Genomic DNA, 25,948 nt, shown 5'->3' on the forward strand with positions numbered 1-25,948 from the left:
GGTCTCGGCTTTACAACTTTGCCGAGCAGCTACTTGGTCAGGGGCAAACACGTTTGCAAAATTTTACAAATTCGATACCCTGGCTGAGGAGGACCTGGAGTTCTCTCATTCGGTGCTGCAGAGTCATCCGCACTCTCCCGCCCGTTTGGGAGCTTTGGTATAATCCCCATGGTCCTTACGGAAGTCCATGCATCCACTAGGACGTCAGAGAAAATAAGAATTTACTTACCGATAATTCTATTTCTCATAGTCCGTAGTGGATGCTGGGCGCCCATCCCAAGTGCGGATTGTCTGCAATACTTGTATATAGTTATTGTTACAAAAAAATCGGGTTGTTTATTGTTGTGAGCCATCTTTTCAGAGGCTCCTACGTTTATCATACTGTTAACTGGGTTCAGATCACAGGTTGTACAGTGTGATTGGTGTGGCTGGTATGAGTCTTTCCCGGGATTCAAAATCCTTCCTTATTATGTACGCTCGTCCGGGCACAGTATCCTAACTGAGGCTTGGAGGAGGGTCATAGGGGGAGGAGCCAGTGCACACCAGCTAGTCTAAAGCTTTTACTTTTTGTGCCCAGTCTCCTGCGGAGCCGCTATTCCCCATGGTCCTTACGGAAGTCCCAGCATCCACTACGGACTATGAGAAATAGAATTATCGGTAAGTAAATTCTTATTTTTTGTGTGTGTTCGCTATTTTCAGGAAACATACTAAAGTTCCATCACGTACCATTTTTCCTGCAAACTTACATTTTTGTTTTCAGTATTTCCAGAATGACTGACTGTATTAACTGTATTACGCTTTAAAGCAAACTTTGATTAGAGCGCTTTTTAAGAACATGTTGAACATTTGATCATGTTTTGAAGAAGGAGCATTCTAAAGGTGGGTACACTCTATGAGCAACATCGCCTAGTGTGTTCCTTTTAGGGATGACCATCGAGGGTTTATGACCGATGGTAACTATTTTTTACCATCGATGGGGAATCCAGACGGTTTCATACTCTGCAAGAATAAATGTACCAAAAGGAGCTGTGAGGGGAGAAAGGAAAAGGCAGTATAAGGACTTGTAAACGTGCATAAAACTATTTCTCTAGCATCCATAAGGGATATTGGGGAACACATTAGTACGATGGGGTATAGACTGGTTCAAAGGAGCCAGTGCACTTCAAATTTCTTCAACTGGGCGTGCTGGCTCCTCCCCTCTATGCCCCCTCCCACAGGCCGTTTAGAAAAAAGTTCCCTCAGGAGAGGATGCACACTTTGCAGCTCCAGAGTTTTACTTCAATTTCATTTAAACTTTTACTTATTTCGGTATGCTGTCTGGACAACAGCATAGCTGCGCTGTGGGAGTTAGGGAGGGGGGGGGGGACTGTAACCGGCCTCATGAGGTGCTGAGCCGCTTCTCCGCTGCAGGACCACCGTCCTGAGGGGCTGTTTGTTCAGTGGGGCACTGCGAGCTAGCTGTTGCAGCCGCACCATGCCGCACATCCCTAACAGAGCCTGAAGGTGATCGTCATGGTGAGTACAAACCGCCCCCCCCCCCCCCCCCCTTCAGTTCATTGTGCGGCAGAAACATGCGTGAGGCATACGGGTCCCCCTCGGTGAGACTGGCTGGAGGGGTGTTGTACCAAGCATTTATGTGAGGCTACACAGCCTGTGGAGACATAGCCAGTTTAAAACTTATTAGTAGCTTCGGCGCCATGGAGCTACATCAGAGTGGGCTAAGTTGCATTTTGTTGCCTTACTCTGCATGAGCAGCAGCAGCCTCATACAGCTCCTCCAAATGGTCACAGGATCACTGGTACCGGGTGCAGAGGGGGAGAGCCGCTATTAGTGCACAGTTATATTCCTTTGGGGAATTTTATGTACAGCAGTATAACTGTTATATATTACTACATAAAACGCTGACAGTCTCACTGGGGTTGTGCAGCGTTGGGTGCGCTGGTGTCCTCTCTTCTGTGTCTCCTCTCATATGCAATAGGGCAGGCTTGTATTGTATTCAGTCTGTGTTGTATGTGTGTTGTATCTGTATTTCAGAACGGTGAAACAGATGTTATGCAGTGTATGTAAAGTCAGATTTTCCCCTATTTCATCTGGCTCCATATCATGTGAGCAGTGTAGTCAGTCATCACAAAATGCTGACAATGTGGGGGAGAGTCGCGAGTCCTCCTGGTTGGGGGCTATCAAAACTATGATGTCTGATATGTCATCTCAACTCACTGCCAATGCCACTAAAACACAAGAATTGCAACAAGCAGTAGTTAACCTAGCTGCCAAAGGTGATGTGTCCCCCCCCCCCCCCCCTCCCCCTCCCGGTCTACAACAGGTGCACAAAAACATGCTTTTCCTGCACTATTGTCAGATACTGAAAATGATGTACAGGATGATATGGATCTTATTAGTGGGAATTCCAACCCTACACAGCGTATTGAACCCCTCATATTGGCTATATGGGATGTGGTAAAGCTCCCCCTGGGGGACGCTACTAATCAGCAGTTGTTTTTCCGCCCACAAGACAAACTGACAGTCACATTTCCTGATTCCAAGGAATTGGATAATTTATTTAAATTAGCCTGGAAAAATCAAGATGATAAATATCAGGTGTCCAAAAGGTTTTTGCATACCTTCCCCTTTGCGCCTGAAGGCAGGAATTTCTGGGAAGAATCTCCAGCTGTAGACGTCTCAATCTCTCGCCTCTCTAAAATGGCGGTGCTCCCAGCTCCGGGCTTCTTTACTGTAAAGGACCCGGGGGATAGGAAAATTGAGACCACTCTGAAATCTATCTACACTGCTGCAGGTGTAGCTCAAAGACCGGTCATTGCAGGTTGCTGGATGACACATGCCATTCATACGTGGGCTGCTCAAATTCAGGAGGGTCTTTTGGGTTATATGACCTTAGTTACTACTGTAACTTTCCTAAAACACATTCAGGACACTGCAAGAGTCCTCTGTGACTCGCTTAAAGAGATTGGCAATATTAATGCTAGGACCACTGCTATGGTTGTGTCAGCACGCAGAGCCATATGGTTGCGTCAGTGGATTGCAGATGCTGACTCCAAACGTAATGTGGAATCTCTTCCCTTCACAGGTGAATGGCTCTTCGGAAGCAATTTGGACGCATGCAAAGCTACTGCTGGGAAATCCGTGTTTCTTCCCTCAGGGGCTCTGCCTGCTAGACGTACCTACCCGGGACCGTCTACTCAGTCCTTTCTGTCCTCTAGATTTCGATCTAGAGCCAGAGGTGCCTCCAACGCAACTCGAGGCACCAGAGGTAAGCCTAAGAAACCAGCCATTGCCGGCTTTCAGGAACAGAGCACCAGTTCAGCTTCCGCAAAAACTTTAGCATGACGCTGCCCACCCACCCTGAGGGGATCTCGTGGTGGGAGCTCGGTTACGTCACTACAGCCACATCTGGGATGGTTCCTGCCTGGATGCCTGGGTAAGGGACCTTATCTCTCAGGGATACAAGCTGGAGTTCGGTGGTCCTCCCCAAAGATTTTTCAAATCAAGCTTACCAGCTTTCGAAAATATGCGTGTTACACTACTACTGGCCATCAAAAAGTTGGTCCAGTCTCAGGTCATTGTTCCAGTACCCCTGCAACTGCATAGTGTCCCGGGATATCAAGGACGCCTACCTATATATCCCAATTTGGCCTCCTCATCAAGCCTATCTGAGGTTCGCCCTGCTGAACGATCACTACCTGTTCCAGGCGTTACCCTTCAGCCTGTCTACAGCTCCGACTGTGTTCACAAAGGAGATGGCGAAAATGATGTTTCAGCTCAGGGTCCAGGGGGTCAACGTGGTTCCTTACCTGGACGATCTCCTGATAAAAGCAAGTTCCAGGGAGCTTCTACTGCTCCATATAGATCGCACTATCCAACTTTTGTCTCACCACGGGTGGTCCCTCAATCTACGGAAGTCCCACCTGGAGCCATCTCAGTGGTTCCTGTTTCTGGGAATGCTATTCGATACTATAGCACAGAAAGTGTTCCTCCCAGAGGACAAAGCGAGAACACTCCCAAGAAATTATTCACATAGTTCTCCGACTTGCTCGAGTATCCATTCATCTTTGCATAAAATTGTTGGGAAAGATGGTGGCCTCATACGAAGCGATACAGTATGGAAGGTTCCATGCCAGACCCTTTCATTTTGACATCCTGAACAAGTGGTCCGGTTCCTATCTTCAGATGCACCGGATGATTCAGCTGTCACCCGAGGCCAGGATTTCACTCCTGGGTGGCTTACAGTCTTCCAATCTGCTGGAAGATCGACGCTTCGGGATTCATGATTGGATCCTCTTCACGACGGATGCGATTCTGAGAGGATGGGGAGCTGTCACCCTGGGGGCACAGTTCCAGGGCAGGTGGTCTGCCCAAGAGGCCCTGCTTCCGATCAACATCCTTGAACTTCGGGCTATCTGCAGTGCTCTGATTCAGGCTTTCCTTCTACTCCGGGATCGGGCAATACAGGTTCAGTCGGACAATGCCACGGCGGTGGCGTACATCAGTCGACAAGGAGGGACAGAAAGCAGAGCCTGCATATGAGAGGTGTCAAGAATACTCCTCTGGGCAGAAAGAAATGCAAGAGCACTGTCCGCAATCTTCATCCCAGGAGTGGACAACTAGGAAGCAGACTTCTTGAGTCGTCACGATCTCCACCCAGGAGAGTGGGGACTACACCCTCAGGTGTTTCAGCAGATCACCGACAGGTGGGGTTGCCCCCAGATCGATTTGATGGCGTCTCGCCTCAACAAGAAACTTCGCTGCTATTGCTCGCGAACCAGAGACCCTAAGGTGAGCACAGTGGATGCGCTGACATCGCCATGGCCTTACCAGCTGGTCTACCTATTTCCCCCGATTCCGTTGATTCCAAGGGTGCTCAAGAGAATCGGGCATCCTGATTTTCCGGATTGGCCCCGGAGAGTGTGGTGCGCGGCTCTTCTGGACGCTTGGCCTCTGCCAGTAAGAAAGGATCTTCTTCAGTAAGGACCGTTCGTTTACCCGGACTTACGACTGCTTTATTTGACGGCATGAAAGTTGAGCAGAACATCCTAGCTCACAAAGGTCTTTCCAAAAAAGTCATTGCTACTATGGTGCAAGCCAGGAAACCTGTGACATCAAAATACTATCATCATATCTGGCGGAGATATGTCTCCTGGTGTGAGGAACGCACTTATCCGTCTGCAGAGTTCCACTTGGGAAAATTCCTTAGTTTCCGGCAGACTGGAGTGGATAAAGGCTTACGTCGGGGATCCATTAAGGTCCAGATTTCAGCTTGTTCGATCTTCTTCCAGAAGAAGTTGGCTATGTTGCCAGAAGTCCAGACCTTCTTGCAAGGTGTACTTCACATACAACATCTGTTTTTGCCGCCTACGGCACCTTGGGATTTGGATGTGGTGTTAAGATTTCTACAGTCTTCCTGGTTTGAATCTCTGATGACGGTAGAAGTTAAGTACCTCACATGAAAGACAGTGATGTTACTGGCCCTGGCTTCTGCTAGACATGTCTCAGAATTGGGGGCCTTATCGTGTAAAAATCCATACTGTCTTTTGCGAAAACAGAGCGGAGCTCAGGAATAGACAGCAGTTCCTGCCGAAGGTGGTCTCCGCATTTCACTTGAATCAACCTATTGTGATTCCTTCCAGTTCTGGCACATCTGCCCCTCCGGAGGCATTGAATGCGGTGCGAGCCTTGAAGATCTATGTGAAGAGGACGGCTTGTGTCACAAAAGACGGATTCCTTGTTCGTGCTGTATGATGCGCAGAAAAAGGGTTGCCCTGCTTCAAAGCAGTCCATTGCTCGTTGGATTAGGCTTACTAACCAACAGGCCCACATGTCGGCAGCCATACCTGTTCCACAGTCTCTGAAGGCCCACTCTACAAGATCGGTGGGGTCTTCCTGGGTGGCTGCCCGTGGAGTCTCGGCCCTGCACTGTGCCATGCTGCTACCTGGTCAGGGAAGAACACCTTTGTGAAGTTCTATAAGTTTGATACCCTGGCCAAAGAGGATATCCAGTTTGGGCAGGTGGTGCTGCAGTTGTCTCCGCACATTTCCGCCTGTTCTGGAAGCTTTGGGACATCCCCATCGTACTAATGTGTTCCCCAATATACCTTATGGATGCTAGAGAAAATAGGATTTTAAATACCTACCGGTAAATCCTTTTCTCGTAGTCCATAAGGGATATTGGGCGCCCGCCTCTGTGTGGTGACTTTTCTGCAGGTTCTCTGTTATGTGTTACCTGTTCAGCTGTTGCTGTTTTGTGTTGCCAGCTGTTGCTGGCCTGGTTATGTTATGGTGTGCTGGTGTGTAAATCTCACCACACTTGTTATGTTCCTTCTCTCAAGTATGTCATTTCTTCTTCGGGCAATGTTTTACCTAGAACGCCTGTGGGAGGGGGCATAGAGGGGAGGAGCCAGCACACCCAGTTGAAGAAATTTGAAGTGCACTGGCTCCTTTGGACTCGTCTATATCCGGTCGTACCAATGTGTTCCTCTATCCCTTATGGACTACGAGAAAAGGATTTACCGGTAGGTATCAAAATCATATTTTTTACAAATGTTTCAACCATAATACGTAATTATTATTATTATTGATTACCTTCTCCCACTCCTAGGTCCAAGATTTTGCACATGCTGCTCCCTTTCTCTGTAAAATTCTCTACCTCTCCCCCTCAGACTCTCCACCTCTCTACAAAGCTTCAAACGGGCTCTGAAGACCCACTTCTTCACCAAACCCAGCCGTCTCTGGCCCACGCTCACTTTCTACCCCATCTGTGTGCCCCTCCGTTTTAGGCTGTAAGCTTTCACGAGCAGGGTCCTCTTCCCTCATGTGCTTTTTCATCTCTTACTTAACCGATCTTCTTTTTGAATCCGCCCTTTGATGGCACCAAATCCCTCCGTTTTCTGCCGCCCTGATACTTATTTCAGTGCTGTCTGACGCAGCTTTGTTTAAAACCCTGTATTTGTCCTATATTATATTATATTGCATTGAAATTCACTGTCTTCTTATTTTGCTTATTTGTTAATGTACTCTGTAATTGGGCGCTGCAGATCCCATTTGGCGCCATATAAAGGATGATAATAATATGCTTTTTCCCCATATTTTCGCATTCACTTTGTGAAAAAAACTTGCATGATAGAGACATTTTTGAAATCCGCATGCCAAAAACCATAAAAATCAGTCTTGCAGACAATTTTTAATGACCCCAATCTTGCAGACCTGTGTAGTTGATGCTCGGTCACTCCCGTACACTGGACAGTCATCGGGCCGATAACTAGATAATTGGCTGATGATACGGTAATTGCGCAGTGTATGGCAAGCTGCCAGACACGTCTGTGATGTAAGAGGTCAGACAACTTTAAATATATTTGGAATACTTTTATTACTTGTGTAACCAGAAGCACAATTTTAATGCAGTTGTGATAAAAATAAATAAAAAAAAACATTAAAAATATAAATGTGTTAATGTTTGCTTTGTGTGCCAGGTGAAATGGATTGTTGTGGCGAAAGTCCTTTAAATTTTAAATACAACGTAAATTTGGCAAATACTGCTTTGGTGCCTGTGGGGGGGGGGAGTGGCGGGGAACAGGCTGGGCAGGTAACTATTGCTGGATTACAGGAGCCTTCCGTCCCCTTTCATTACTAATCAGCTGTTGGAGCTTATACTGCCTGCCAGGCACTAGTGAACTGTCACCCAGTAATGACTTATTTACTAAACACCCCCACTCCACACCTTGGGTGTGTAGAAAGGGTGGAAGACCTTAAACGTAGTCACTAGTACGTGCCCTAAGCCTGCCGTCGGCCCTGTATGGAATGCTGGGGACGGACTGTTTGCCAAATCCAGTTTTCAGGACACACGAGCAGTGCATGTTTTCCATACTCACTGCTGTACCACAAATGTACTCATTACTGACTGACTTACACAGGTGGGGGTCCTTTTATTTCACTTGCGATTTCTGTGAGGACACCTGGAAAAAAGGGGTTAGCGTGCACTGAGAACTGGAGTTTTTAGCTTTTGTGGAATAATGAGCTGCAGTATGCCTAGTACATGCTGGAAGTTGTATTCCTATAGTCTAGATAGTCAAAAGCAACCCACTGCGTCTGTTGAGAGTGACCCGTCGCCTGTCATCTCTGTTGAATGGTTTATTTGTAATGCTGTGTGTGCTTTGTATTTTGTTCTTTAGTATAGGAACATTTTAAAGTCAAATGTAGGTTTTATTGTTGATTAAATATTTTTATTTTCTCTTTCTTTGTAGGCACCATCTAGGAAGCTAAACGGGGCACAACCATGGCTCAATTTGCAGCTGCGCCATTTGGGGGTAAGAGGAATCTCTGTAGAGACGGACGTCTCCATTTTACGCATTCTCGGGCGATAATCATGCCCGGTAAAATAAAGCTCTAATGTGTACGACTCAGGATTATTGACTTCTGAGATGGACAGTGTGGAGCCCATTTAAATATATTTCATACACTTTGCACAATGTACAATGCAAAGATTACCCATTTAGTTAGAATGTTAGACTTGTGCCTATGTTCATGTATTAAATACATTTGAATAATAAGACCAGGGGGTAAATTTAATAAGATGGGAGTTCTATTTAAGATGGGATGTTGCCCATAGCAACCAATCAGATTATACTTCTCATTTATCTAGCACCTTCTAGAAGATAATACCTGTAATCTGATTGGTTGCTATGGGCAACATCCCATCTTAAATAGAACTCCCATCTTAGTAAATTTGCCCCCAGGAATCTGATGGCGGTGTGCTGTGTTCATGTATGCGTACATTGATATAGTCAGCATACGCTGGCTGATGACATTTGGAGAACACGTGTTGAGTTCCAGTGCAACCAATCGAATTGCGGTTTACGTCAGTGTAGTACTATAATTTTGAGAGTAAATACCTGAGAGGTTACGCAGCCTAAAAACACTATTAGTGATGATGTGCAAGCTGTTTGTGATTGAATTGTGTGGAAGTCTTCTGTGTGAAATACTTAGGGGGGAATTCAATTAGCCGCGATAGCGTAGTAAGTTAACGCACCTATTGCACAATAATTCCGCTTGTCACCCATATGCGCGCTACTTTTTATTGCGTTGATCAACTAGAAAATAGTGAAACCGGCCTTCACGTGATGATTCCTACTTGTGTTACAGGTGTTAGGTATAGGTGATGATGGGGAAATCTGCCTGTACCCCAAAACAGACAAACGAATGTAGAAGTCTATTATTGGCCATACAAAAAGTTTATAGGGTTCTTAAAGTGTGTCAGATGGCTGCTATGTTTTTAGTGTGCAAATTAATTGCTTTACTTAAATTAGGGGTATATAAAATGGGTAATAGTATATATTTAAATTGTACTGTACATTTCTCTAACGTCCTAGTGGATGCTGGGGACTCCGTCAGGACCATGGGGATTAGCGGCTCCGCAGGAGACAGGGCACAAAAATAAAGCTTTAGGATCAGGTGGTGTGCACTGGCTCCTCCCCCTATGACCCTCCTCCAAGCCTCAGTTAGGTTTTTGTGCCCGTCCGAGCAGGGTGCAATCTAGGTGGCTCTCCTAAAGAGCTGCTTAGAAAAAGTTTTTAGGTTTTTTATTTTCAGTGAGTCCTGCTGGCAACAGGCTCACTGCAACGAGGGACTTAGGGGAGAAGAAGTGAACTCACCTGCGTGCAGGATGGATTGGCTTCTTAGGCTACTGGACACCATTAGCTCCAGAGGGATCGAACACAGGCCCAGCCATGGAGTCCGGTCCCAGAGCCGCGCCGCCGACCCCCTTACAGATGCCGAAAAGCGAAGAGGTCCAGAAACCGGCGGCAGAAGACTTTTCAGTCTTCATGAGGTAGCGCACAGCACTGCAGCTGTGCGCCATTGTTGTCACACACTTCACACCAGCGGTCACGGAGGGTGCAGGGCGCTGCAGGGGGCGCCCTGGGCAGCAATGAGAATACCTTGTTCTGGCTAAAAAATACATCACATATAGCCCCTGGGGCTATATGGATGTATTTAACCCCTGCCAGGTCTCAGAAAAACGGGAGAAGAAGCCCGCCGAAAAGGGGGCGGAGCCTATTCTCCTCAGCACACAGCGCCATTTTCCCTCACAGAAATGCTGGTGGGAAGGCTCCCAGGCTCTCCCCTGCACTGCACTACAGAAACAGGGTTAAAACAGAGAGGGGGGGGCACTTATTTGGCGATATGATTATATATATTAAGATGCTATAAGGGAAAAACACTTATATATAAAGGTTGTCCCTGTATAATTATAGCGTTTTGGTGTGTGCTGGCAAACTCTCCCTCTGTCTCCCCAAAGGGCTAGTGGGGTCCTGTCCTCTATCAGAGCATTCCCTGTGTGTGTGCTGTGTGTCGGTACGTGTGTGTCGACATGTATGAGGACGATGTTGGTGAGGAGGCGGAGCAATTGCCTGTAATGGTGATGTCACTCTCTAGGGAGTCGACACCGGAATGGATGGCTTATTTAGGGAATTACGTGATAATGTCAACACGCTGCAAGGTCGGTTGACGACATGAGACGGCCGGCAAACCAATTAGTACCTGTCCAGGCGTCTCAAACACCGTCAGGGGCTTTAAAACGCCCATTTACCTCAGTCGGTCGACACAGACACGGACACTGACTCCAGTGTCGACGGTGAAGAAACAAACGTATTTTCCATTTGGGCCACACGTTACATGTTAAGGGCAATGAAGGAGGTGTTACATATTTCTGATACTACAAGTACCACAAAAGAGGGTATTATGTGGGGTGTGAAAAAACTACCTGTAGTTTTTCCTGAATCAGATAAATTAAATGAAGTGTGTGATGATGCGTGGGTTTTCCCCGATAGAAAATTATTGGCGTTATACCCTTTCCCGCCAGAAGTTAGGGCGCGTTGGGAAACACCCCTTAGGGTGGATAAGGCGCTCACACGCTTATCAAAACAAGTGGCGTTACCGTCTCCAGATACGGCCGCCCTCAAGGAGCCAGCTAATAGGAGGCTGGAAAATATCCTAAAAAGTATATACACACATACTGGTGTTATACTGCGACCAGCGATCGCCTCAGCCTGGATGTGCAGCGCTGGGATGGCTTGGTCAGATTCCCTGACTGAAAATATTGATACCCTTGACAGGGACAGTATTTTATTGACTATAGAGCATTTAAAGGATGCATTTCTATATATGCGAGATGCACAGAGGGATATTTGCACTCTGGCATCAAGAGTAAGTGCGATGTCCATATCTGCCAGAAGATGTTTATGGACACGACAGTGGTCAGGTGATGCAGATTCCAAACGGCACATGGAAGTATTGCCGTATAAAGGGGAGGAGTTATTTGGGGTCGGTCCATCGGACCTGGTGGCCACGGCAACACCTGGAAAATCCACCTTTTTTACCCCAAGTCACATCTCAGCAGAAAAAGACACCGTCTTTTCAGCCTCAGTCCTTTCGTCCCCATAAGGGCAAGCAGGCAAAAGGCCAGTCATATCTGCCCAGGGATAGAGGAAAGGGAAGAAGACTGCAGCAGGCAGCCCATTCCCAGGAACAGAAGCCCTCCACCGCTTTTGCCAAGTCCTCAGCATGACGCTGGGGCCGTACAAACAGCTGCGGTGGGGGGGTCGTCTCAAGAGTTTCAGTGCGCAGTGGGCTCACTCGTAAGTGGACCCCTGGATCCTACAAGTAGTATCCCAGGGGTACAGATTGGAAGTTCGAGACGTCTCCCCCTCGCAGGTTCCTGAAGTCTGTTTTACCAACGTCTCCCTCCGACAGGGAGGCAGTATTGGAAACAATTCACAAGCTGTATTCCCAGCAGGTGATAATCAAAGTACCCCTCCTACAACAAGGAAAGGGGTACTATTCCACACTATATTGTGGTACTGAAGCCAGACGGCTCGGTGAGACCTATTCTAAATCTGAAATATTTGAACGCTTACATACAAAGGTTCAAATCAAGATGGAGTCACTCAGAGCAGTGATAGCGAACCAGGAAGGGGACTATATGGTGTCCCTGGACATCAAGGATGCTTACCTCCATGTCCCAATTTGCCCTTCTCACAAGGGTACCTCAGGTTCGTGGTACAAAACTGTCACTATCAGTTTCAGACGCTGCCGTTTGGATTGTCCACGGCACCCCGGGTCTTTACCTAGGTAATGGCCGAAATGATGATTCTTCTTCAAAGAAAAGGCGTCTTAATTATCCCTTACTTGGACGATCTCCTGATAAGGGCAAGGTCCAGAGAACAGTTGGAGGTCGGAGTAGCACTATCTCAAGTAGTTCTACGACAGCACGGGTGGATTCTAAATATTCCAAAATCGCAGCTGTCTCCGACGACACGTCTGCTGTTCCTAGGGATGATTCTGGACACAGTCCAGAAAAAGGTGTTTCTCCCGGAGGAGAAAGCCAGGGAGTTATCCGAGCTAGTCAGGAACCTCCTAAAACCAGGAAAAGTGTCAGTGCATCATTGCACAAGGGTCCTGGGAAAAATGGTGGCTTCTTACGAAGCGATTCCATTCGGCAGATTTCACGCAAGAACTTTTCAGTGGGATCTGCTGGAAAAATGGTCCGGATCGCATCTTCAGATGCATCAGCGGATAACCCTGTCTCCAAGGACAAGGGTGTCTCTTCTGTGGTGGCTGCAGAGTGCTCATCTACTAAAGGGCCACAGATTCGGCATTCAGGACTGGGTCCTGGTGACCACGGATGCCAGCCTGAACGGCTGGGGAGCAGTCACACAAGGAAAAAATTTCCAGGGAGTGTGATCAAGTCTGGAGACTTCTCTCCACATAAATATACTGGAGCTAAGAGCAATTTACAATGCTCTAAGCTTAGCAAGACCTCTGCTTCAAGGTCAGCCGATATTGATCCAATGGGACAACATCACGGCAGTCGCCCACGTAAACAGACTGGGCGGCACAAGAAGTAGGAGGGCAATGGCAGAAACTGCAAGGATTCTTCGCTGGGCGGAAAATCATGTGTTAGCACTGTCAGCAGTGTTCATTCTGGGAGTGGACAACTGGGAAGCAGACTTCCTCAGCACGACCTCCACCCGGGAGAGTGGGGACTTCATCGGGAAGTCTTCCACATGATTGTGAACCGTTGGGAAAGCCCAAAGGTGGACATGATGGCGTCCCGCCTGAACAAAAAACTGGACAGGTATTGCGCCAGGTCAAGAAACCCTCAGGCAATAGCTGTGGACGTTCTGGTAACACCGTGGGTGTACCAGTCGGTGTATGTGTTCCCTCCTCTGCTTCTCATACCTAAGGTACTGAGAATTATAAGACGTAGAGGAGTAAGAACTATACTCGTGGCTCCGGATTGGCCAAGAAGGACTTGGTACCCGGAACTTCAAGAGATGCTCACAGAGGACTCATGGCCTCTGCCGCTAAGAAGGGACTTGCTTCAGCAAGTACCATGTCTGTTCCAAGACTTACCGCGGCTGCGTTTGACGGCATGGCGGTTGAACGCCGGATCCTAAGGGAAAAAGGCATTCCGGAAGAGGTCATTCCTACCCTGGTCAAAGCCAGGAAGGAGGTGACCGCACAACATTATCACCACATGTGGCAAAAATATGTTGCGTGGTGTGAGGCCAGGAAGGCCCCACGAAGAAATTTCAACTCGGTCGATTCCTGCATTTCCTGCAAACAGGAGTGTCTATGGGCCTCAAATTGGGGTCCATTAAGGTTCAAATTTCGGCCCTGTCGATTTTCTTCCAGAAAGAATTGGCTTCAGTTCCTGAAGTCCAGAAGTTTGTTAAGGGAGTACTGCATATACAACCCCCTTTTGTGCCTCCAGTGGCACTGTGGGATCTCAACGTAGTTCTGGGATTCCTCAAATCACATTGGTTTAAACCGCTCAAATCTGTGGATTTGAAATATTTCACATGGAAAGTGACCATGATGTTGGCCCTGGCCTCGGCCAGGCGAGTGTCAGAATTGGCGGCTTTGTCTCACAAAAGCCCATATCTGATTGTCCATTCGGACAGGGCAGAGCTGCGGACTCGTCCCCAGTTTCTCCATAAGGTGGTGTCAGCGTTTCACCTGAACCAGCTTATTGTGGTACCTGCGGCTACTAGGGACTTGGAGGACTCCAGGTTGCTAGATGTTGTCAGGGCCCTGAAAATATAGGTTTCCAGGACGGCTGGAGTCAGGAAAACTGACTTGCTGTTATCCTGTATGCACCCAACAAACTGGGTGCTCTTGCTTCTAAGCAGACGATTGCTAGTTGGATGTGTAGTACAATTCAGCTTGCACATTCTGTGGCAGGCCTGCCACAGCCAAAATATGTAAATGCCCATTCCACAAGGAAGGTGGGCTCATCTTGGGCGGCTGCCCGAGGGGTCTCGGCTTTACAACTTTGCCGAGCTGCTACTTGGTCAGGGGCACACCCTGGCTGAGGAGGACCTGGAGTTCTCTCACTCGGTGCTGCAGAGTCATCCGCACTCTCCCGCCCGTTTGGGAGCTTTGGTATAATCCCCATGGTCCTGACGGAGTCCCCAGCATCCACTAGGACGTTAGAGAAAATAAGATTTTACTTACCGATAAATCTATTTCTCGTAGTCCGTAGTGGATGCTGGGCGCCCATCCCAAGTGCGGATTGTCTGCAATACTTGTACATAGTTATTGTTACAAAGAAATCGGGTTGTTATTGTTGTGAGCCGTCTGTTCAGAGGCTCCTACGTTGTCATACTGTTAACTGGGTTCAGATCACAAGTTGTACGGTGTGATTGGTGTGGCTGGTATGAGTCTTACCCGGGATTCAAAATCCTTCCTTATTGTGTACGCTCGTCCGGGCACAGTATCCTAACTGAGGCTTGGAGGAGGGTCATAGGGGGAGGAGCCAGTGCACACCACCTGATCCTAAAGCTTTATTTTTGTGCCCTGTCTCCTGCGGAGCCGCTAATCCCCATGGTCCTGACGGAGTCCCCAGCATCCACTACGGACTACGAGAAATAGATTTATCGGTAAGTAAAATCTTATTTTCTGGAGGCGAACAGAAAAAACTGCATCATTGTTTTGTTTCCCTTTTATATACGTTTGTGAATATTGTGTCATTTATTTCAGAAATGCATAAAAATTCAGTGTGATACAATCAACAAATAAATATTGAGATTTGATTTGTAAAAATGTATGTGAGCAGCCTTGTAGGGTTAGGTCCTACTAGCACCGTGGTATGAGCGGTTATCGGTGTATGTGGGCAGTGTACGTGTGTTTTGCACCGTGGTATGAGCGGATATCGGTGTTTGTGGGCAGTGTATGTGCTGCTTGCACCATGGTATGAGCGGATATTTGTGTATGTGGGCGGTGTATGTGCTGCTTGCACCATGGTATGAGCGGATATCGGTGTATGTGGGCGGTGTATGTGCTGCTTGCACCATGGTATGAGCGGATATTTGTGTATGTGGGCAGTGTACGTGCTGCTTGCACCATGGTATGAGCAGATATCTGTGTATGTGGGCAGTGTAAGTGCTGCTTGCACCATGGTATGAGCAGATATCGGTGTATGTGGGCAGTGTATGTGCGTCTTGCACCATGGTATGAGCGGATATCTGTGTATGTGCTGCTTGCACCGTGGTATGAGCGGATATCGGTGTATGTGGGCAGTGTATGTGCGTCTTGCACCATGGTATGAACGGATATCGGTGTATTTGGGCAGTGTATGTGCGTCTTGCTCCGTGGTATGAGCGGATATCGGTGTATGTGCGTCTTGCACCGTGGTATGAGCGGATATCGGTGTATGTGGGCAGTGTACGTGCGTCTTGCACCGTGGTATGAGCGGATATCTGTGTATGTGGGCAGTGTATGTGCTTCTTGCACCATGGTATGAACGGATATCGGTGTATATGGGCAGTGTATGTGCGTCTTGCTCCGTGGTATGAGCGGATATCGGTGTATATGGGCAGTGTATGTGCGTCTTGCTCCGTGGTATGAGCGGATATCGGTGTATGTGGGCAGTGTATGTGCGTCTTGCACCATGGTATGAGCGGATATCTGTGTATGTGGGCAGTGTACGTGCTGCTTGCACCGTGGTATGAGCGGATATCGGTGTATGTGGGCAGTGTATGTGCGTCTTGCACCATGGTATGAACGGATATCTGTGTATATGGGCAGTGTATGTGCGTCTTGCTCCGTGGTATGAGCGGATATCGGTGTATGTGGGCAGTGTATGTGCGTCTTGCACCATGGTATGAGCGGATGTCTGTGTATGTGCGTCTTGCACCATGGTATGAGCGGATATCGGTGTATGTGGGCAGTGTATGTGCGTCTTGCACCATGGTATGAGCGGATATCGGTGTATGTGCGTCTTGCACCATGGTATGAGCGGATATTTGTGTATGTGGGCAGTGTATGTGCGTCTTGCTCCGTGGTATGAGCGGATATCGGTGTATGTTGGCAGTGTACGTGCATCTTCCACCATGGTATGAGCAGATATCGGTGTATGTGGGCGGTGTACGTGCATCTTGCACCATGGTATAAGCGGATATCGGTGTATGTGGGCGGTGTATGTGCGTCTTGCACCGTGGTATGAGCGGATATCGGTGTATGTGGGCAGTGTACGTGCGTCTTGAACCATGGTATAAGCGGATATCTGTGTATGTGGGCAGTGTATGTGCGTCTTGCACCGTGGTATGAGCGGATATCTGTGTATGTGGGCAGTGTACGTGCTGCTTGCACCGTGTTATGAGCGGATATCTGTGTATGTGGGCAGTGTATGTGCGTCTTGCACCATGGTATGAACGGATATCGGTGTATATGGGCAGTGTACGTGTGTCTTGCACCGTGGTATGAACGGATATCGGTATATGTGGGCAGTGTACGTGTGTTTTGCACCGTGGTATGAGCAGATTTCGGTGTATGTGGGCAGTGTACGTGCGTCTTGCACCATGGTATGAGCAGATATCGGTGTATGTGGGCAGTGTACGTGCGTCTTGCACCGTGGTATAAGCGGATATCTGTGTATGTGGGCAGTGTATGTGCATCTTGCACCGTGGTATGAGCGGATATCGGTGTATGTGGGCAGTGTACGTGTGTTTTGCACCGTGGTATGAGCGGATATCGGTGTATGTGGGCAGTGTACGTGTGTCTTGCACCGTGGTATGAGCGGATATCGGTGTATGTGGGCAGTGTACGTGTGTCTTGCACCGTGGTATGAACGGATATCGGTGTATGTGGGCAGTGTACGTGTGTCTTGCACTGTGGTATGAGCAGATATCGGTGTATGTGCTGCTTGCACCGTGGTATGAGCGGATATCGGTGTATGTGGGCAGTGTACGTGCGTCTTGCTCCATGGTATGAACGGATATCGGTGTATGTGGGCAGTGTACGTGTGTCTTGCACCGTGGTATGAGCAGATATCGGTGTATGTGCTGCTTGCACCGTGGTTTGAGCGGATATCGTGTATGTGGGCAGTGTACGTGTGTTTTGCACCGTGGTATGAGCAGATATCGGTGTATGTGCTGCTTGCACCGTGGTATGAGCGGATATCGGTGTATGTGGGCAGTGTACGTGTGTCTTGCACCGTGGTATGAGCAGATATCGGTGTATGTGCTGCTTGCACCGTGGTATGAGCGGATATCCGTGTATGTGGGCAGTGTACGTGCGTCTTGCTCCATGTTATGAACGGATATCGGTGTATGTGGGCAGTGTACGTGTGTCTTGCACCGTGGTATGAGCAGATATCGGTGTATGTGGGCGGTGTATGTGCTGCTTGCACCGTGGTATGAGCAGATATCGGTGTATGTGGGCAGTGTACGTGTGTTTTGCACCGTGGTATGAGCGGATATCGGTGTATGTGGGCAGTGTATGTGCGTCTTGCACCATGGTATGAGCGGATATCGGTGTATGTGGGCAGTGTACGTACGTCTTGCTCCGTGGTATGAGCGGATATCGGTGTATGTGGGCAGTGTACGTACGTCTTGCTCCGTGGTATGAGCGGATATCGGTGTATGTGGGCAGTGTACGTACGTCTTGCACCGTGGTATGAGCGGATATCGGTGTATGTGGGCAGTGTACGTACGTCTTGCTCCGTGGTATGAGCGGATATCGGTGTATGTGGGCAGTGTACGTACGTCTTGCTCCGTGGTATCAGCGGATATCGGTGTACGTGCGTCTTGCACCATGGTATAAGCCCGGTATCTGAGCTGCTGACTGAGTGACGAGGCGGACTGAAGCAGAGGAGCAGCTGCGTGTGTTTTCTGTAATGTGTGTTTAGACTTTCTGATGTGCAGATCCAGGTCTCTGCAGGTCATATCTACAATCATGTATGTCTACCTGCATTGTAATCCGCTAGTTTAGCATTCCTCATGTTACTATACAAAGTGCAATTATTATATTTTTGTCCCCCTATATAGGCAATTTGGACATCTGGGCAATAACTGTGGAGGAAAGAGCAAAACATGACCAGCAATTCCACAGTCTCCAGCCAGCCGGGGGCTACATCACCGGTAATTATCACCCTGCCGGTCTGAGGCTCTTACACCTGCCCCCAGGCCCTACTAATGAAGCGTGATGTGTGGATTCCTTATATTCATGGTTATGACCGTCTGAAAATCCTATAGTTACCCTAACAGCGGGAGTGTCAGTCTGGTGAGCGCTGCGATCAGGCTGCGACATTCTGCTTTGTGGCTCTTCGTCTCCGCTATGAATTTCATATAAATGTGTAACCGCTATGTCAGCAAATGGGAATATAGCATATTGCATGTGCAGCTGATTATCACTCTGCCTGAAGATACAATCCTATAATAATGTCACTGTAAGAGACTTTTAGCTTAGTGCGCATTTCTCTATCGTCCTAAGTGGATGCTGGGGTTCCTGAAAGGACCATGGGGAATAGCGGCTCCGCAGGAGACAGGGCACAAAAGTAAAGCTTTTACAGGTCAGGTGGTGTGTACTGGCTCCTCCCCCTATGACCCTCCTCCAGACTCCAGTTAGATTTTTGTGCCCGGCCGAGAAGGGTGCAATTCTAGGTGGCTCTCATAAAGAGCTGCTTAGAGAGTTTAGCTTAGGTTTTTTATTTTACAGTGATTCCTGCTGGCAACAGGATCACTGCAACGAGGGACAGAGGGGAGAAGAAGTGAACTCACCTGCGTGCAGGATGGATTGGCTTCTTGGCTACTGGACATGAAGCTCCAGAGGGACGATCACAGGTACAGCCTGGATGGTCACCGGAGCCACGCCGCCGGCCCCCTCACAGATGCTGAAGCAAGAAGAGGTCCAGAATCGGCGGCTGAAGACTCCTGCAGTCTTCTTAAGGTAGCGCACAGCACTGCAGCTGTGCGCCATTTTCCTCTCAGCACACTTCACACGGCAGTCACTGAGGGTGCAGGGCGCTGGGGGGGGGCGCCCTGGGAGGCAAATGAAAACCTTTAAAAAGGCTAAAAATACCTCACATATAGCCCCAGAGGCTATATGGAGATATTTACCCCTGCCTAAATGTACTAAATAGCGGGAGACGAGCCCGCCGAAAAAGGGGCGGGGCCTATCTCCTCAGCACACGGCGCCATTTTCTGTCACAGCTCCGCTGGTCAGGAAGGCTCCCAGGTCTCTCCCCTGCACTGCACTACAGAAACAGGGTATAACAGAGAGGGGGGGCAAAATAAATGGCAATATATTAATATAAAAGCAGCTATAAGGGAGCACTTAATCATAAGGCTATCCCTGTCATATATAGCGCTTTTTGGTGTGTGCTGGCAGACTCTCCCTCTGTCTCCCCAAAGGGCTAGTGGGTCCTGTCTTCGTATAGAGCATTCCCTGTGTGTCTGCTGTGTGTCGGTACGTGTGTGTCGACATGTATGAGGACGTTATTGGTGTGGAGGCGGAGCAATTGCCAAATATGAGGATGTCACCTCCTAGGGGGTCGACACCAGAATGGATGCCTTTATTTGTGGAATTACGGGATAGCGTCAACTCGCTTAAGCAGTCGTTTGCCGACATGAGGCGGCCGGACACTCAATTAGTGCCTGTCCAGGCGCCTCAAACACCGTCAGGGGCTGTAAAACGCCCCTTGCCTCAGTCGGTCGACACAGACCCAGACACAGGCACTGATTCCGGTGGTGAAGGTGACGAATCAACCGTATTTTCCAGTAGGGCCACACGTTATATGATTTTGGCAATAAAGGAGATGTTACATTTAGCTGATACTACAGGTACCACTAAACAGGGTATTATGTGGGGTGTGAAAAAACTACCAGTAGTTTTTACCGAATCAGAAGAATTAAATGACGTGTGTGATGAAGCGTGGGGTGCCCCGATAAAAAACTGCTAATTTCAAAGAAGTTATTGGCTTTATACCCTTTCCCGCCAGAGGTTAGGGAGCGCTGGGAAACACCTCCTAGGGTGGACAAAGCGCTAACACGCTTATCAAAACAAGTGGCGTTACCCTCTCCTGAGACGGCCGCACTTAAAGATCCATCAGATAGGAGGATGGAAAATATCCAAAAAGGTATATACACACATACAGGTGTTATACTACGACCAGCTATTGCGACTGCCTGGATGTGCAGTGCTGGGGTAGTTTGGTCAGAGTCCCTGATCGAAAATATTGATACCCTGGACAGGGACAATATTTTACTGTCGTTAGAACAAATAAAGGATGCATTTCTTTATATGCGTGATGCACAGAGAGATATCTGCACACTGGCATCACGGGTAAGTGCTATGTCCATTTCGGCCAGAAGAGCTTTATGGACACGACAGTGGACAGGCGATGCGTAGAGGAGTTATTTGGGGTCGGTCTATCGGATTTGGTGGCCACGGCTACGGCCGGGAAATCCACCTTTCTACCTCAAGTCACTCCCCAACAGAAAAAGGCACCGACCTTTCAACCGCAGCCCTTTCGTTTCCTTTAAAAATAAGAGAGCAAAGGGCTATTCATATCTGCCACGAGGCAGAGGACGAGGGAAGAGACAGCAACAGGCAGCTCCTTCCCAGGAACAGAAGCCCTCCCCGGCTTCTACAAAAGCCTCAGCATGACGCTGGGGCTTCGCAAGCGGACTCGGGGGCGATAGGCGGTCGTCTCAAGAATTACAGCGCGCAGTGGGCTCACTCGCAGGTAAATCCCTGGATCCTGCAGATAATATCTCAGGGGTACAGGTTGAAATTAGAGACAGAGCCACCTCGCCGTTTCCTGAAGTCTGCTTTACCAACGTCCCCCTCAGAAAGGGAGACGGTTTTGGAAGACATTCACAAGCTGTATTCTCAGCAGGTGATAGTCAAGGTACCTCTTCTACAACAAGGGAAGGGGTATTATTCCACTCTTTTTGTGGTACCGAAGCCGGATGGCTCGGTAAGGCCTATTCTAAATCTGAAGTCCTTGAACCTGTACATAAAGAAGTTCAAGTTCAAGATGGAGTCACTCAGAGCAGTGATAGCGAACCTGGAAGAAGGGGACTTTATGGTATCCTTGGACATCAAGGATGCGTATCTCCACGTTCCAATTACCCCTCACACCAGGGGTACCTCAGGTTCGTTGTACAAAACTGTCACTATCAGTTTCAGACGCTGCCGTTTGGTTTGTCCACGGCACCTCGGGTCTTTACAAAGGTAATGGCCGAGATAATATTTCTTCTTCGAAGAAAAGGCGTATTAATTATCCCATACTTGGACGATCTCCTAATAAGGGCAAGGTCCAGAGAACAGCTAGAGATGGGTTTAGCACTATCTCAAGAGGTGCTAAAGCAGCACGGATGGATTCTGAATATTCCAAAATCCCAATTAATGCCGACAACTCGTCTGCTGTTCCTGGGGATGATTCTGGACACAGTTCAGAAAAAGGTTTTTCTTCCCGAAGAAAAAGCCAAGGAGTTATCTGACCTGGTCAGGAACCTCCTAAAACCAGGAAAGGTGTCTGTACATCAATGCACAAGAGTCCTGGGAAAAAATGGTAGCTTCTTACGAAGCAATCCCTTTCGGCAGATTCCATGCAAAGGGATCTGTTGGACAAATGGTCAGGGTCGCATCTTCAGATGCACCTGCGGATAACCCTGTCGCCGAGGACAAGGGTATCCCGTCTGTGGTGGTTGCAGGAGGCTCATCTATTGGAGGGCCGCAGATTCGGCATGCAGGATTGGATCCTGGTGACCACGGATGCCAGCCTGAGAGGCTGGGGAGCAGTCACACAGGGAAGAAATTTCCAGGGAGTGTGGTCGAGCCTGAAAAAGTCTCTTCACATAAGCATTCTGGAACTAAGAGCAATCTACAATGCTCTAAGCCAGGCGGAACCTCTGCTTCAAGGAAGACCGGTGTTGATCCAGTCGGACAACATCACGGCAATCGCCCATGTAAACAGACAGGGCGGCACAAGAAGCAGGAGGGCAATGGCAGAAGCTGCCAGGATCCTTCGCTGGGCGGAGAATCACGTGATAGCACTGTCAGCAGTATTCATCCCGGGCGTGGACAACTGGGAAGCAGAATTCCTCAGCAGACACGACCTTCACCCGGGAGAGTGGGGACTTCATCCAGAAGTTTTCCACATGCTATTAAACCGTTGGGTAAAACCAATGGTGGACATGATGGCGTCTCGCCTCAACAAAACACTGGACAGGTATTGCGCCAGGTCAAGAGATCCGCAGGCAATAGCTGTGGACGCGCTGGTAACACCTTGGGTGTACCAGTCGGTATATGTTTTTCCTCCTCTGCCTCTCATACCAAAGGTATTGAGGATTATACGGCAAAGAGGAGTAAGACTAGTGGCTCCGGATTGGCCAAGAAGGACTTGGTACCCGGAACTTCAAGAGATGGTCACGGACGATCCGTGGCCTCTACTTCTGAGAAGGGACCTGCTTCAGCAGGGTCCTTGTCTTTTTCAAGACTTACCGCGGCTGCGTTTGACGGCATGGCGTTTGAATGCCAGATCCTAAAAGGAAAAGGCATTCCAGAAGAAGTCATTCCTACCTTGATAAAGGCAAGGAAGGAAGTCACCGCGAAGCATTATCGCCGTATTTGGCGAAAATATGTTGCGTGGTGCGAGCAGCGGAGTGCTCCGATGGAGGAATTTCAACTGGGTCGTTTTCCTACATTTCCTGCAATCAGGATTGTCTGTGGGTCTCAAATTGGGATCTATTAAGGTTCAAATTTCGGCCCTATCAATATTCTTCCAAAAAGAATTGGCCTCAGTCCCTGAGGTCCAGATTTTTATCAAAGGAGTACTGCATATACAGCCTCCTGTGGTGCCTAAGGTGGCACCGTGGGATCTAAATGTAGTTTTAGATTTCCTCAAATCCAATTGGTTTGAACCACTAAAGAATGTGGATTTGAAATATCTCACATGGAAAGTGACTATGTTACTGGCCCTGGCTTCGGCCGGGAGAGTATCTGAACTGGCGGCTTTGTTTTATAAAAGCCCTTATTTAATTTTCCATTCGACATAGGGCAGAGCTGCGGACGCGTCCGCATTTTCTCCCTAAGGTGGTATCAGCGTTTCACCTGAACCAGCCTATTGTAGTGCCTGCGGCTACAGACGACTTGAAGGACTCCAAGTTGTTGGACGTTGTCAGAGCCTTAAAAATATACATTAAAGGACGGCTGGAGTCAGAAAATCTGACTCGCTGTTTATACTGTATGCACCCAACAAGTTGGGTGCACCTGCTTCTAAGCAGTCGATTGCTCGTTGGATTTGTAACAAAATTCAACTTGTACATTCTGTGGCAGGCCTGCCACAGCCTAAATCTGTTAAGGCCCATTCCGCAAGGAAGGTGGGCTCATCTTGGGCGGCTGCCCGAGGGGTCTCGGCATTACAACTCTGCCGAGCAGCTACGTGGTCAGGGGAGAACACGTTTGTAAATGTTTACAAATTTGATACCCTGGCAAAGGAGGACCTGGAGTTCTCTCATTCGGTGCTGCAGAGTCATCCGCACTCTCCCGCCCGTTTGGGAGCTTTGGTATAATCCCCATGGTCCTTTCAGGAACCCCAGCATCCACTTAGGACGATAGAGAAAATAAGAATTTACTTACCGATAATTCTATTTCTCGGAGTCCGTAGTGGATGCTGGGCGCCCATCCCAAGTGCGGATTATCTGCAATACTTGTACATAGTTATTGTTAACTAATTCGGGTTATTGTTTAGGAAGCCATCTTTCAGAGGCTCCTCTGTTATCATACTGTTAACTGGGTTTAGATCACAAGTTGTACGGTGTGATTGGTGTGGCTGGTATGAGTCTTACCCGGGATTCAAAATCCTCCCTTATTGTGTACGCTCGTCCGGGCACAGTACCTAACTGGAGTCTGGAGGAGGGTCATAGGGGGAGGAGCCAGTACACACCACCTGACCTGTAAAAGCTTTACTTTTGTGCCCTGTCTCCTGCGGAGCCGCTATTCCCCATGGTCCTTTCAGGAACCCCAGCATCCACTACGGACTCCGAGAAATAGAATTATCGGTAAGTAAATTCTTATTTTTACCAGCCACATATTGGCAGATAGTTATATTCTTCCCGACAGTGATGACATCAGTAGTGACTGCATCGTTTTCGGGCATGTCTGGAAATCCCCGCTCAGGCCGCTTTGTATACTGGCCACATCGGATCTGTCTGGCCGCCCATGGTGACCCAGTCGTAAGCCGATGTTGGCGGCTAGGACTATGCCGCAGGAACTGCTCCCATTCGAACGCTTTTTCTAAAACAATACTAGCTTTGGCGCCCGTTCACATCCTCATTTAAATGTCACTCACCTACTTCCTCCTTTTCTTTTTATTATGAGCTCCTGATACATTAGTTATTATTTATGTATTGATTTTATAGTGCACTTTTATTTGGAATGCAGAACACAGAAGTACAATTTGTGATTCTCCAGCTGTTGGGAGATTAGGTCCTGGAAAAACCACAAACTTCTTCCAGGAGTGCGGGAAGAACGCCAAGCGTACCGGAAGATTTATAGCGCCTCCTTCCATCCTGCGTTAATTGGCTCATTTTACAGTTCTTTTCCCGTTACTGTAGTTTGTGATTCTTCCGTAATATACTGGTATATGAATTTATGGCGGTACTTATGTCTCTTACTGGCATCAGGCTGTCTTGCAATGTGTTTGAGCTTTGTATTCTAGCATGCTCTGCCAGTTTCTCGCTAGAACATGCTGTGACTTGTAGTTCCGCAGCATCTTAAGAGCCACAGGTTGCTTATCCGTAGCTATTTAACCTTCGCAGTACCTGTGAGCGTTACATTCGCTTGCAGTTTTTAACATGGTAAACGGCTTTGCTTTGTAATGATGTAACGGACTGCAGAACAATGGCTGATCTCGCACATTGGCGTGTGACGCCCCAGCACCCCTGGTGAGATGTAGGCAATGTTAGAAATCGCTGACCTGCAGCACTGGCGGTGTGGACAGCAGAAATGATGACATACTGCCCTGTCTTTTACATCCCCCTGTTAATGGGAACTTCTCCTGCTAATCTGGCTCAGAATCTGATTAATCCTGAGGGATGGATGCACTGTATCCGAATACCGCTCGCTCCACCTACCCTCAGTCATTCATTTTATCAGGTTGATGCCAAGCTCAGGGAGTGTAATTCCATTAACGTGGCAATTACAGCCTGACGTATAGATTCCAGGCTGCTTCCCTTCCCGTCTGTAGTGGGAATCTGGCTTACTGTATGTTTGTTTTTTGGCTCCAAATCGAATTATCATTGCAGCAATTTAATCATCACTCACTGCTCATTGTAAGGCACAGTTGTTGGTATTTTTTCCAAGCACCCCCCATCCCTTCCACACACATACTCAGAAATATCTACTATAGGCTGTTTTAATGCTGATGTAATACTAAGATGTGTTTTTACTTTTGTACAATTGTCATATTCTACAGATGTGTCCTCTTACATCCTGCTGCAGTAACGCTAAACGGCCCTTGAAGTCGCGCCATGCCACCAAGAGTCTTGTTTTGCCATTTTTTTCTGTGAAAATGCGCCTTAGCCGCAAAGTTATGTAATAGGACGCACAAGCAGCTTCAGCTGATTAAAATATGCGGCATGCTATATTCTGC

The 25,948-nt window shown here is 48.2% G+C and overlaps 1 protein-coding gene across 11 annotated transcripts in view; it reads left to right on the plus strand.

The window, feature by feature from the left end:
* Positions 1-25,948, plus strand: part of ITSN1 (intersectin 1) — a 351,280-nt gene that overhangs the window by 63,674 nt on the left and 261,658 nt on the right. For 10 of the 11 annotated variants that reach the window (XM_063956498.1, XM_063956491.1, XM_063956499.1 and 7 more), the window contains 2 exons: positions 8,253-8,315; positions 18,336-18,428. In XM_063956498.1, coding sequence (XP_063812568.1) covers positions 8,285-8,315; positions 18,336-18,428 — 124 coding nt within the window. In that variant the 5' untranslated portion in view covers positions 8,253-8,284. Of the gene's footprint in view, positions 1-8,252; positions 8,316-18,335; positions 18,429-25,948 lie in introns of those variants that run through there. The other variant, XM_063956497.1, reaches the window with a different exon arrangement.

Source organism: Pseudophryne corroboree, chromosome 2 (genome assembly GCF_028390025.1).
Source record: "Pseudophryne corroboree isolate aPseCor3 chromosome 2, aPseCor3.hap2, whole genome shotgun sequence".
In the NCBI taxonomy this organism is placed as follows: domain Eukaryota; kingdom Metazoa; phylum Chordata; class Amphibia; order Anura; family Myobatrachidae; genus Pseudophryne; species Pseudophryne corroboree.